The sequence below is a fragment of the Drosophila innubila genome, chromosome 4 (genome assembly GCF_004354385.1).
Source record: "Drosophila innubila isolate TH190305 chromosome 4, UK_Dinn_1.0, whole genome shotgun sequence".
Taxonomy (NCBI): domain Eukaryota; kingdom Metazoa; phylum Arthropoda; class Insecta; order Diptera; family Drosophilidae; genus Drosophila; species Drosophila innubila.
In genome coordinates, this window is record NC_047625.1 from 1454896 (window position 1) to 1468454 (window position 13559).

The 13559-nt window shown below is 29.5% G+C and overlaps 1 protein-coding gene across 2 annotated transcripts; it reads right to left on the minus strand.

Annotated features, from left to right (window-relative positions):
• Positions 1–1818: 1818 nt before the first annotated feature.
• On the minus strand, positions 1819–13125 carry LOC117780348 (ephrin type-B receptor 1-B). Of its 2 annotated transcripts, XM_034616882.1 has the most exons (14): positions 12857–13124; positions 10520–10894; positions 8673–8752; positions 8301–8481; positions 7745–8230; positions 6770–7660; positions 6531–6707; positions 5765–5812; positions 5412–5540; positions 5252–5347; positions 4605–4975; positions 3340–3486; positions 2951–3280; positions 1819–2755 (listed from the first exon to the last, which is right to left on the minus strand). In XM_034616882.1, the coding sequence occupies exons 2-14, from the start codon at positions 10758–10760 to the stop codon at positions 2651–2653; spliced, it is 3282 nt and encodes a 1093-aa protein (XP_034472773.1). In that variant the 5' UTR covers positions 10761–10894; positions 12857–13124; the 3' UTR covers positions 1819–2650. The 2 variants fall into 2 exon arrangements, with proteins under 2 accessions (XP_034472773.1, XP_034472849.1); XM_034616958.1 differs by lacking the exon at positions 5765–5812 and having other exon boundaries at positions 12857–13125.
• Between the last annotated feature and the right edge of the window lie 434 nt (positions 13126–13559).

Consider the following 13559-nt stretch of genomic DNA (forward strand, 5'->3'; position numbering starts at 1 on the left):
AATTAACTTACTATAGGTCAACATCCTAAGAGTATTGTCACCCAATTTGGTTCCTCTAACTCGAATAGTCTCGGAGATAAAAGTGTTCAAATTGGTATACCATAATCTGTCACGAATCTAATAGTACCAATTTGTATGTAACGAGTTAATTATCATGTTATAAGTTTTTATTGTACTAACATTTAATTCATTTTAGTAAACATTTTTGACACTATTTTTGTCAATATGTTTTTAAAGGAATTATCTATTTTTTTTATTTGCTTAAAAAATGTGTTGCTAAAAAGAAATTGTAGGGGGTGGAGGGGGATCTGACAAAATCTTTTCCCTGTGAGCAACTTTTCGTCGCAACGCCGCTGTATAACGGTATGCTAAATATTTGATTAACACACAATAATAACAAAATAAAGTCGCACGTATAAACACTTAAAAAAATGTGTTGTAAGAACAAACGATTTAAGTTAAAATCAGATGTATATGAAACAGTTGGTTTTGTAGTACATTTTTAAAGCGATAAATATTTAGACGTATATTTAAGATGGCGTAACAAATTAGCTACGGGTTTAAAAATCGAGCTTCGCTAAATCACTGTTTACGTTAAAGCGCATTTAAAAAAGGGTTTATAAAGGCGGTTTAAGGTAATTCGCTTTCAAATAAAGCAACTTAAGGCACTGTATAAATATGGTAATTGAATATGTTGCTTGCTTAGTCTGCCTACCTATCGAAATTAATATTAGTGCTAGTAAACGAAAGGATTACTTTTATCGAAAATCTAACTTCAAAACAATTGTAGGGGTATTCCCCAATCATATTCAGATAAATTTAATCATTTAATTTTTTTAAAATTCGAAATAAGAGTTTATTTTTATTTTTGTATTCCTTTTCCAACGGAACACAATAATATAACATAAAGTATGGTAGTTAAGAGGAATAAGAGAATAATAAAAAAATATAATCAATTATTAAGTATTTTTAATCTTATCATAGAAACTTATTTTTTGTTCCCTCACTCATGAACAACCCAAAGCCCACTTTGTTTGATACATATAGGACCGTGAAAATTAAATGAACTTTTTAAAAAAATTTCTATGGTAGAATTGTTTCAGAGGTGTGCTTGCATTTCTAATCTTGATCATTTTACTTTTTCATTTTAATCAATATTTTTCTTGATATATAGAATGATGTTTTTTTTTGAGTCCAAAAGCATATTTGATAAATAAAATGCAAATGAATATTGATTTTTAGTGTTCCATTTATTGAATTTCAGTTTTGTGTTTCATTTCATTGTTAATGTGAACGACAAAACAAATGGTTCTACAAATAAAATACATACGTTTGTTGTTTATTGTGTATAAATAATACTTATTGAAGTCCAAATCTCAAGATATAATCAACCTACAATAAATGCAATGCCTTTACTATTAAGTATAATTAAATATAAGTTTATAAGTTCATTTATATATTTATAAATTTTCCACTTTCGGGACTGATAGATATTAATAAAAATTAATTATGTACTTATTTTAATACAAAACTTTTGCTGGGTTATAAAATATGAATAAATGTTTAAAATTAAAGAGTGTATGTGTATGTTGTATGTTTTATGATGCAAACGATAGACATGTGTATAAGTACTATATACGTATACGCTATTAGTATAAATGAAATTATTTAAACGATTTCAGCCTCATCTACAGTTAAAAGCATAAATAAACAATGTATGTCGACTTTAAATTTACATTATACATATTTTAAAATATCAGTTTGAATGTGTGTTGGATTCGAAATTTTTAAAGCTGCCCTCGCACGCACTTTTTTTAATTTTTACTTACGATTTGTACTTTGAACATTAATTAGGGATACTGAATTAAAAAATGCTCATAGGGTTGTTATTTTAAATATAGAGAGTAGAATACGATCTGTTGCAACCAGGGTTTCAAAAATTATTTGACTTCAAAACAGAAGATCTATTTAATGAGATCAATATTCAAATTTAAAAGAACATTCTTTTTAAAAGCGGTATAATGAAATAATTTCTAGGGAATTTTCGTGTTAAGAGTAAGAATATCAAAAGTCGATCGTGTGAGAGCAACCTTTGCTTTTTTTGTTTGTATTTCGTACTATGTGTTTATTTAATATTATTACTGTTTACTTGTAATTTTGTAATATAAATAAGTCTGTAGGTACAAAAGTATTAGTCTCGACATTAATATATGTATGTACCTACAGACAGAACGACTATTTGTTCTTTAAAGTCATTTGTCCAATCCAAATGAATCTTTTCAAATAATAGTCCAGTTCAGTTATGTAAATACTAAAATGCCACTTTAAAATAAAATTTAAATTTCGAATGCATTAAACAGCATATTGTACTACATAAAGTTATGTGAATTAAAAATAAATGTGGCAACTGAAAACAAAAACAAAGAACATATTCGTTCCCGTTTATACAAAACATAGATATAGCCTTATATGTGTGTTTGTATATATAAGTTGATACTTACAACTAATAAACTACAAATGTTTCTTAATTTTAAAGGTAATTATTTATTTGCTTAAACTTTATGTCACACAACTTTAAAATTTGTCGGCGTACATCAATATTTGTTTCGATTATATGTATGTCTGTCTGTACATCTTATGATTATACCGGCTAGATTATTGTATCAAGCTGTCGCGCTTGGTGTAAAATCTTCTTTTGATGTCCTACTAAAGTTATTCCCATGTCGGAGAGCTGTTGAGCTGTTAACCTTGAGATCTGTGAATAAAAGAATGGATTAATGAATGGATTAAATGTAATTGAAAAATAATTAAAACAAAAATTATAATAATAAATTTTTGGCCGCAATTTCAATATTTATTATTTTTAATTCGCAATATTTGCAAGCAAATAAGCAACAAATATAAAAAAATATCCATTTAAAATCAAAATACTCATTTCAATTGCACTTACCTGTTGAGCACTCACTAAATTAGCCTCTTTAAAGTGTTGACTGTATCTGGACATTTTAATATTTTCTAGCCATAAATCGGTGCTAATAAATATATTGTGACCACGTTGTGTATCCAGAATATGTGTACCATCGTTCTCTGGCGAACTTCGTGTGGTTAGCAGCGACTGCGGCTGTCTGGCTAAATTATCTAGGGTTGACACAATGCTAGCAAATGTTGGTCGATGAGTTCGTTGCTTTTGCCAGCAATCCAACATTAGCTGATATAGAGCTTCCGGACAATCCATCGGAGCTGGTAAGCGATATCCCTTCTCAATGCTCTTTATCACATCCTATATATGTTCAAGAGTATTATAAATTATATTCAGTAGACAGAGATTGAGTTACAAACCTGATTTGACCAGTTCCAATAAGGACGTTCGCCATAGGACATAACCTCCCATAAAACGACACCATATGACCAAACGTCTGATGCGGATGTAAATTTACGAAAAGCTATTGCTTCCGGTGCAGTCCAGCGAACAGGAATTTTTCCACCCTAAAATAGACAGGGTTTGTATATTAATTTGTAACTTTCAGTAACTTTAAATTATTAATTTATAATTTTTATAGATCAATAAATAAATAAATTAACAAACATTCGACGAGTTTAATTTTAATAAAAATGATTTAAATGCAACCTCAAAAAATTAAGAAATTCGGTAATTTTAGGAATATTTTAAATAACCCATTATTAAAAATAGTTTAAATGAAGCATTAAATAAAAAGTCAAATACTGTTTAAAAATACATTACTTATTTAAATTGGTTGAGATTTGACAAAGTTATGAGAGTTTAAAACAAATGGTTAATTTTCGGAAAAAATTAAATGTCCCATAATTAAAATTATTTGGAATGCAAAATTAGTTTAGAAGTCAAATACTGATTAAAATGACATTGCTTATTAAAATTGGTCAAGTTCTAAAATAGTGTCTGAGGGAAAGAATGGAGAAAATGGACAGGAAAATATTGATAGTGAAGGCAAAAATTTTATATTTTCTAATTTTAGTGCAGAATCAAATGAGAGGTCAAAACAATATAAAATTGACATTCCGGAATGAAATCGGTTAAGATTTGACAAAAGGGAAAGTATGGAGAAAATGGACAGTTACCATATCCATGGAAAAAATTGATAATGAAAGGAAAAATTTTATATTTTCTAATTTTAATGCAGAATCAAATAAGAGGTCAAAGCAACCAAAATAGAGGTCAAAATAATATAAAATAGACATTCCGCAAGGAAATCGGTTAAGATTTGACAAAGTTATGAGAGTTTAAAGTTGTCCAAAAATGTACAAGGGAAAACATTGCAAAAATTATTAAAATTTGACAAAATTATGTAAGTTCAAAGTTGTCCACAAACTAACAAGATATAAAATAAGACAATTGGTAATTTTAGGAAAATATTAAATAACCTATAGTAAAAAATAATTTAAGTGCAGCATCAATTTAGAAATCAAATAATGTTTAAAAAGACATTACTTATTAAAATTGGTTGAGATCTGACAAATTTATAAGAGTTCAAAGTTTTTTTTTAAGTACAAGGGGTAAAATTAAAAAAAAATGGGTGATTCGACTACTACTTATATCCAAATTATTTTGTTAAATAACTACTTACACGCGTAGTGTATGCGTCACTGGCATTTTCAATTTCGCGAGACAGTCCAAAATCGGCAATTTTACAAATGAGCTGGGCATCGACAAGTACATTTCGAGCTGCCAAGTCACGATGGACGTAATTCATGTCACTCAGATAAGACATTCCACTCGCTATTCCACGTAGCATCACAATCAACTGCAGCGTTTGAAATTTGCCATCATTAACACGCAGAAAAGTATCCAAGCTTCCATTTTCCATGTACTCCGTTATAATCATGACCGGGTTGGAGCGTGTGACCACGCCTTGAAGATATATAACGTTCGGATGATCGAATTGTCCCATTATTGAGGCCTCTGTCAAGAAATCACAACGTGCTTTTTCCGAAGAACCTTTAAAAAGACGAATATTAAAAGTACATTAATCACCATTTCGATTTGAAAAATAATATGAAATTAGAATTAACTTTTGATTTTTACATTTTTCTAAAATTGATCAGAAAACTTAGTTTAATATTTAAGGTATATTTTTTTTTTGTGTTTCCATTCAGATTTTAATTTCTTATTAGTAAAAATTGAATGTAATTATAACCTTTTGTCCTGTGTTAAGAATATATATAAGATATTTGCAATTAACTTTATTTTTGCATTCCCTTATAATAAAAATACCTGGCTTTAACGTCTTAATTGCGACGTCAATATCCTGTACAAAGTTTGGAGGAATTTTAAGACGTCCGCGACAAACATCTCCGAACTCTCCGCCACCTAAAATTGAAGGTAGTCGATTACTGTATGAAAATATATAAACTTATATGTATAAGTGTTATACCAATTATCGCCTCGATTGTGATGTAATTTGCATCGATTTCACGGGCAAATTCTCGAATTGCTTGATTGGGATCTTCGTATGTATGTGGATCCACGTAGCTCCGGCTGTTTCCAAACAAAGGAGTCGTCACTGAAAATGTAATGCAAATATTAAATTAATTACGTATTGATTTCCAATTAAGTACATAATTAAGAATTTTTGCTTTTCGGACAATTATAAAGATGATTTTAAAAAGCTTGAAAACTTGACTCTGAAACGTGCATGATTAACAAAAATTAAATTAAAAACAAAAACGAAAAGCCCACGCCATACAAAAAACATATAACAATAAATAAATTATACAAATTAAATACCATTCGAATGTAGAGTCTTGACAATTGGAGTTGTATCCATAGCATTTACTAAAAATAAAGATAAAAAAATATATTTCGTATATTGATCTTAAGCTGAACAGTATTATTAATAAACAATTGTCAAAAATTCAACAGCAAAAGTTCTTAAGACTTAGGGAAAATATCCGAAAGTTTATTATATTCTTTTTTAATCTTTTACCTGAGATTTTAAAAGCGAAGAAAAGAAACTTAATATTTGAAAAATAAATAATTAAATGATTAAAGTGCATTTTGTTATTGTGTGTAATTCTTTATATATTGTATTTATTAATTGCTGATATATATAAATATATATATGTAAAGCTATATATTGAGTTATTATTTATGTTGACAAAAAAAATAGTTCAAAAAACTTACTATATGTCACAACGAGTCCTTAAAAACATATCGGTTGTTGATTCGGTAATAAAGGGATTGGGGAATACAAACAGATAGATAGTATGCATGTGATTATTGTCCAAAATTTGTAACGAATCTAATTAACTAGAAATAATTTACAAATCTCATCCTAAACTTTATATTATACGCTACAAAACTATTTGTTTAAATTGAGTTAAAATTTTTGTATTATACTTCTTAAACACTCGCAAAGTTTGTAGATCCATTACTTCGGACCAGAAGAATAAATATTCCTTAATTACTCATGAGAGTTAATCAAGTAATTTTAAAGATTGAACTCGTTTTACACTCGTGTGATAATAAGGTTAAAGTTAATTTATAAAATTACCTTCATTGCTGGCGTAGTCCATCGGTAATGGCAAATGGTTAGTGGACTTTTTGTCCAGCTCATCTTGATGCTTCGATCTCATAAAATAAACCGTCGCAACAATAAAAATCACCAGAAAGAAGACACCCGTTACAATGGCTCCAGCAATAAATCGTATTTGAATTGAATCTTCGTAAACTGAAGGAAGTCATTAATCAATAATAAACAAGATTTTTTTTTGAAAAACATTTAATGATTACCTGAACCAACAGACTGATGGGTTTGAGCATAGACCATGTTGCTAAAAGATCCAAATCCATTGATTGTTTTACACCGGACTTGAAAGCCATATTCAGTATTATCGATCAATCCACTTATATGAACCTTTGTCTCTTTTGTGCTCAATGCGGTCTTGTTTATAGAATCCAAATCAGATTTTGGAAACCATCGGACTTCATACAATTCAATTGGTGTATCACTTTGGATAGGCTTATCCCAAACAAGATCGACATCTTTGCTAGTTATAGATACGACTCTTAAATTGAATACGGTCGTGAACATAACCGATTCAGTGGTAAACACAATTTCAGCGTGATTTGTCTTGATTTCATTAAGATCAAGTTGTTGGCCATTAACGTTTGAAAATGTTGAAGCGTTGTTATATTGAGTTTCACTACTCGAATATGTTTCGTTGCTATAGAAACCGTTCTCTACTAAATATGTGATACCATTTGTTGCATGGATCTGTACCGTATATGTGGTAACTGGATCTAGATTCGTTAATGTCAGTTTTGTTTCATTAAACGTATCTGTTGATGGATTGAACATGACATTTGAACTGCACATTGTACAACGTATTTTATATACGACATCACTGCGATATTTATCCATTCCATTGGCCAAGAGCGAATCATCTTTTACTGGTGCACTCCACGAAATGATAGCACTCGTTTGGTCAACAAACAACAGGGTTAGATTCATTGGGGCTCCTGGCGGTTTGTAGCAAGGCATATGCCTTCCATCAACGGGATGTCTATAAAATCCTTGCTTACATTTACATTGCGGTGATCCCGTTTTGGAGCTATTCGAATTCGGTGGACATGGCACACACTTACGTACTTCAGCCGATCGAAACGTGCCGGCAGGACATTCTAAATTTCAATTGAAATTGAAAGCAGTTAATAAACAATACCATACAATACTTCTAATCAATAAAGCTAGTCTGTCAGACTCACCGGTACAAGTGTTGTTAACATCATTTGGCTCAAAGCCCACCTTACAACGGCAACCGCCAGTTAGAATTGTCCATTTGCCATCGCCTTTGCACAGATATGTGGGTGTCTCATATGGTTCGGAGTTTTCAACGCAAGTACCATTTTGCTTTTCAATTATGGTGATTTCTCGGCCAGTGGGCGTCTCATTAAAATGGGCGAAATTCTCAGTGACCGCCGGACAGGTGATATAGTAAACTTTAACAGCCAGCACACTGATGCAGGCTCCCTGATCGCGAAATGCAAAATAAACACCCTTCTTGTTAACGGCTATACTCTTCACTTCGGTATTTATATCGACGTCAGAGTTTTGATTAAATCGGCCTTCACCAGCGGCTATACGAGCAATCAGTTTGTAACTATCCGTTTGCCACGGCGGCGGCTCTCGAGTCGCTGCATCAAATTCGTAAAACAATAAACTGAATGTTTCCTTGCAGGACAATGCGTTTCCTATACATTTCAGAAATAGACATATTAAGATTAATACTCATGTAATATGTTTACTTATAAGTTGCGTTACCTGGAAACAATGAGCAATCTCTAATGGTAAATTGAATTTCAATATAAAGCCGGTTAGCGGGTCCGCGATCGATAAACGGCGACCAGAGCCAGTTGTTAACATTGTGGTATGCAACATCACATACAACATAACTACGCCAGTTAATGCCTTTTACAAAATCCGTAAAAGACTCTTCTACCCACTGTAAGAAATCAAAGCATAAAATTATCCATACGATTCCTTTTAGTTTTTACAATACAAATTAAAGAAAATTATTTCAATTAGATCTAATTTAAAAGCAAACATAATTTTTATGAAATAAATGGAAAATAAAATTTGATGCTGTTTTCAGTAAATTTCAATTTATATTCGAGTTATGCAATTAATACTTACGCCCGGAGTCTGAGCTTGAGGTCCATATGGATACCGAGTCCATTCCAGAGTTGCTTCCCTTGTTGTGTCCAATAAAACAACTATAAAGAGAGTTAGCAAACAATTAATATATTATTAATATTATTAACAATTAATAGATCTTAAATATTTAATTTAGTCGTAATTATCGAAATCAATCAATCCCTTTTTATTTTAATTATTTATATGTAAAATAATTTAGTTTGGTTTTTTTTATTTTAGATTGAAGTTTTTCAATCAAATTTCAATATGGTTAATAAAAATCACTGCGGAGGGGAGCTCGCGTTAGTGACGAAAGCATCACGAAGGGTGCGAAAGGCGACTAACAATAAATACAGCTAAGTTGAAAAATTTGCTCTGACTGTCCGATCAGATCGAGTTATATACCGATCGAAAGGTTTAGTCTTAACTTACACAATGGCATAACTAAAACTTTTTCTAACCAACCTGGGTCATGAGATACGGGGGTGTAAGTGGGAGGGGAAAAATTTAAATGATTGCAGCTAATGGGGCTGTTTGGGCCTTTTGGTACAATTTTTTATTTTATAAAAATTATTTAAAAATACGCGTCGATTGATACCTCAATCACTTAAATCCGATATTTGGTTCAAACGATAAATAAATTTGAAAATTTTAGTGAACTTCTCAAAATGAAATGAAATGTTAGTTTCTTTGTTTGTCTGTTTGTATCAAAGCGCTAAAGAAGCTAAAATGTAATGATGAGGATTTATTTCTTTTCGAAAATCTAGAAATGTTTGTTTCACGACTTTTTGAAAAAACCGCTAGTTTAGCGGGAAAACGCTTAATCCCGGTAAAATTGAAACCTCAACAGTTTCCAAACTATAGAAGCTACAGATTTGTTCTATAAATCATTGGAAAGGTGTGATGAGGGCTTACCTTAAAACTTTTTTTCTAAAGTACTCAGGTAACATTTTACAGGTGAAATAAAGTTTGTAGCTTACATTTTGGCGATTTTTGACAAAACGGCTCTAACGATTTCTGTTAAAATAAATTAATAAAAAAAAAACGAAAATTGGCATTCGGCACTGCGCAAAAAGTAATTTTTATGTACAAAGAAGCTCACCCTTTTTACTCACAGTGCACAATGCCAATTTTCGCTTTTTTTTCATTAACTTATATTTTTATATAAAAGTTTTAGATTAAACTGAATTTTGTTCGTCACAAAATTGGATATCTGAAATTTTGGGGCTAGAAATTGCTTTTGTCACTAGACTTTTACCTCGTGTAGAGGTTTTTTTTGTGGGATTTATATAATACTAGGGGACTCCGCCCTCTGCTCGCTTCGCTCGCCAGCCACCCTAAGTCAGGACAAAGGGTTTTTTTTATATAGATAAATAATTGTTAAATATTTTTTGTGTTACTCAAAAAGTCTATAGTAAAAATAATATTTATATTTTTATTAAAAAATTTTGGACTCATACCAATTTTGTATTATTCAATAAAATTCCAAAGTAACTCTTAATTATAAGATATTTTTTAATATTTGTAAAAAAAAATTACAGTTATAGTTAAATATTTATTTTGAAGTTGCAAAATAAAATTAAATTTCTTAGTAAGTTTTAAAAATAATTCATATTATGAATAATTCAAATAATTACATTTAAAAATATATTATTTTTAAAGTAATCTATCCATTAATTTATTAAATTAATATGTATTTAGGCTTTAAAAATTAATTTATATAACCAAAAACATAAAAAATTCAAGCTTAAAATGTTTTTTTTTTTAAGACACATTTCGTAAAAAAATTAATAATAGACATATTTTAAAAAATACTACAACGGTTTAAGAAAGCCATATAACCTCACCTTGATCCGCTTCTGCGATTTTTAGATTATACGCAATCGCAATAGTTATTGCACAAATTAAATGAAATATGGACAATTTTCGGAATTGCCTAGACGGCACTGACACAGATTTCTGACCAAAATCTGTATCTGTACAGATTTGTGTGGAAGCCATTTTGTGTGGGGAAGCAGAAGTATCATAACTATCCTTTTTTATTATTATACTTTCAACTCGCCGCAATTTCCGATGCTTTGGTTGCATTACTTATTTGTAAAATGCACTTTGTATTTCAGAATTATTTACTGCCGTAATAAATGCATTAATGAATTTGCTTATGTGATGATCATCATCCCCGACGTTTTTGTTTTAAATTTATCTCAAGTACATTATGGGAGCTGTTGGTAAAAATAAAACACAGCATATTAAATCATTAGGTGTCTAATATATACAATAATATATAAATTAATGTGAGGTAATTGATTTGACATAATAAAAACACTTGCATAATTACTTTTCACTTTTAAAATAAATTAAACATACTCTCCAAGAAAATTGTGAAAATAATACTTTGGTTCAAGAGAAACAAAACCACAAATTTATGTAATTGGAATACAGAATATGGGATCTTTAACTGAAGAGCTTCAAATGGAGACTAGTCTATGGACGTTCTGTACATTACCTTGTTGTTAAATCTCTCTATAATTTGCTTTTAAGAAACATGTATTAGTATAATTAATTACTATATATTTTTGGTAATCATAACACGATAACCATTAACCTCTAGATTACTGCGTATATTTTATATAAATATACACAGAAGAGGCTAAAATGTTTTCACATAATAAAAAATTCACAATTGACTTATCATTTTTAAATTGACTTAAGTCCAATAAATCGCATCTAATCTATTTATTTCTCACCTTATTTTAAACTTTATTTTAGTATAATATATTGTATTTATTTTGTTCTTTGTCAAAATAATAAGACATTTTTAGGTTTAAATTACTGTTTCGATGCTGCAATTTTTAAAATTAAATATTCATTAAAATAAATAATTTTAATACAGCTCTTAGCATTTAGAAGTCAAATAATGCTTAAAATGATATCACTTATTAAAATTTGGTGAAATTGGACATTGTTATGAGAGTTAATTGTTGTCAAAAAAATCACAAGGGAAAAAATATTAAAAAAAATTTTTAGTTTTAGGAAAAATATAAATATCCAATGGTTAGAAATAATTTAAGTACAGCATCAATTTATAATTCAAGCAAAAGACATTACTTAATAAAATTTATTGAGATATGACAGAGTTATAAAATATTGAAAAAATGTATGATTTTAGGAAAAATTTAAATACTAGTAGTAAGTAGTAGTAATAAAATTTAAATTTAAATTTAAATAGCAGATTACTTTACAAAATCTCTGTTACTGGTTTATAAATGTAAATAAATGCATAGAGAAAACTTTGATCTAGATAACTCTGTTTGTAAATTTCTGAAACCGATTAGGTTTATTAGAATATGCATTTAGTAAAATAAGGAAGCTTTAAGAAGAAAACTGAAATATATTTCAGCATACATTTCGGTTTCGAAAAATTTTGGTATATCGGTTTCCTAACGGTTACCGATTTTTTGTTGGTTCCGGTTTTGAAATAAAGGTTTCATTTCGGCTCATAAAAAAAAGGTAGTTAATATATAAACAACAATTTTTATAATTAGTTTAAGGAACATAATTGATATTAATGTGGGATTGAACCGGTTATTTCGGATAGAATAATTTGGGTTTTTTAATAAAGTAGTCTTGTTTCGGTTTGGGTTTCAGTTACGGTTACCAATTTTAAACTGTTAATAACGGTTAAAGGTTACGGTTTTGATTACGGTCTTAAGCTATGATAAAAAATTATATTTTCCAACTTTGATGCAGAATTAAATGAGGGGTCAAATCAATATAAAGCTGACATTCCGCAAGGAAATCGGTTAAGATTTGACAAAGTTATGACAATTATATAGAAGAAAATAAATAAATAAAAAATAATCAAATTTAAATAATTATCCCATATATAAAGTTCTATAGGTATATTTGTAAGTAATTGCTTTATAAATTTCTTTTAGTTAATTTGTTTTTATTTTTTTAACAAAAAGGTTACAAATTTAAGAGAGGTATTTTTATTGGAAATAATTTGTAAATATTGTTTTTTTGTCAATACAATTACTTGACATAATGTATGTATGTATGTATACTTACAGAATCATACCAATTTACACACATACATAGATTACCGATTTGGTCGTAACTTTTGTTTGGGTTTTTATTCTTTGAGAATAAAATGTGCGAATAAGTTCAGTATATAAACTTACAGAATCGCCAAATGGCTAAGGATTCACTTCATTTATTGATGGACTTTTTGACACACGAGCACACACACACATGCATATGTAAAGATGTATGCACATTCACATAAATGCATTCATTTTTTTTTTTGGACTAGCGTCCAACTTCAGAATATAGATTTATTGCTGTTAAGTTAACGGTTAATAAAAACACTGCATGCACTCGATATTCAACGAAATCCATTTATATTTACACTTTACATTTAGTTATTTTAATTTTCCTTTGGTATACAGGTATATGTATACATTTCCAAAGCAAAGCGATAGAGTTGCCAAGCCTTACGTTTTCAACATTGTTTTGTGCAGTGCTGCCAACTTATTAGAAGGAGTAATATCTGTTTCTGTCTGGAAAGCATCCGATAAATAGCTTAAATTGCGATGCAAAATAGCTTAAATACAAGTTGGCAGCCCTGAACCCAAAAACGGTGTGGCACCCCTGAACCCAGAAAACACCAATAGCTTAACCGTCTGGCAACCTTTCTATTTAATAAAAGGGCGAACAATCTGCTAGCTCTTTGAAACGTTCGAGCGATTCTAAATATCGCAATCAAAATCAAGTTGACAGGTCCACCATTACTTTTTATTTCATTTCAAATAAAACATATTTATTAAAATTTAAGTTTCTTGCTAAATTATTGCTAAAAGAAACTAATTTAAATTCAATGCAAGT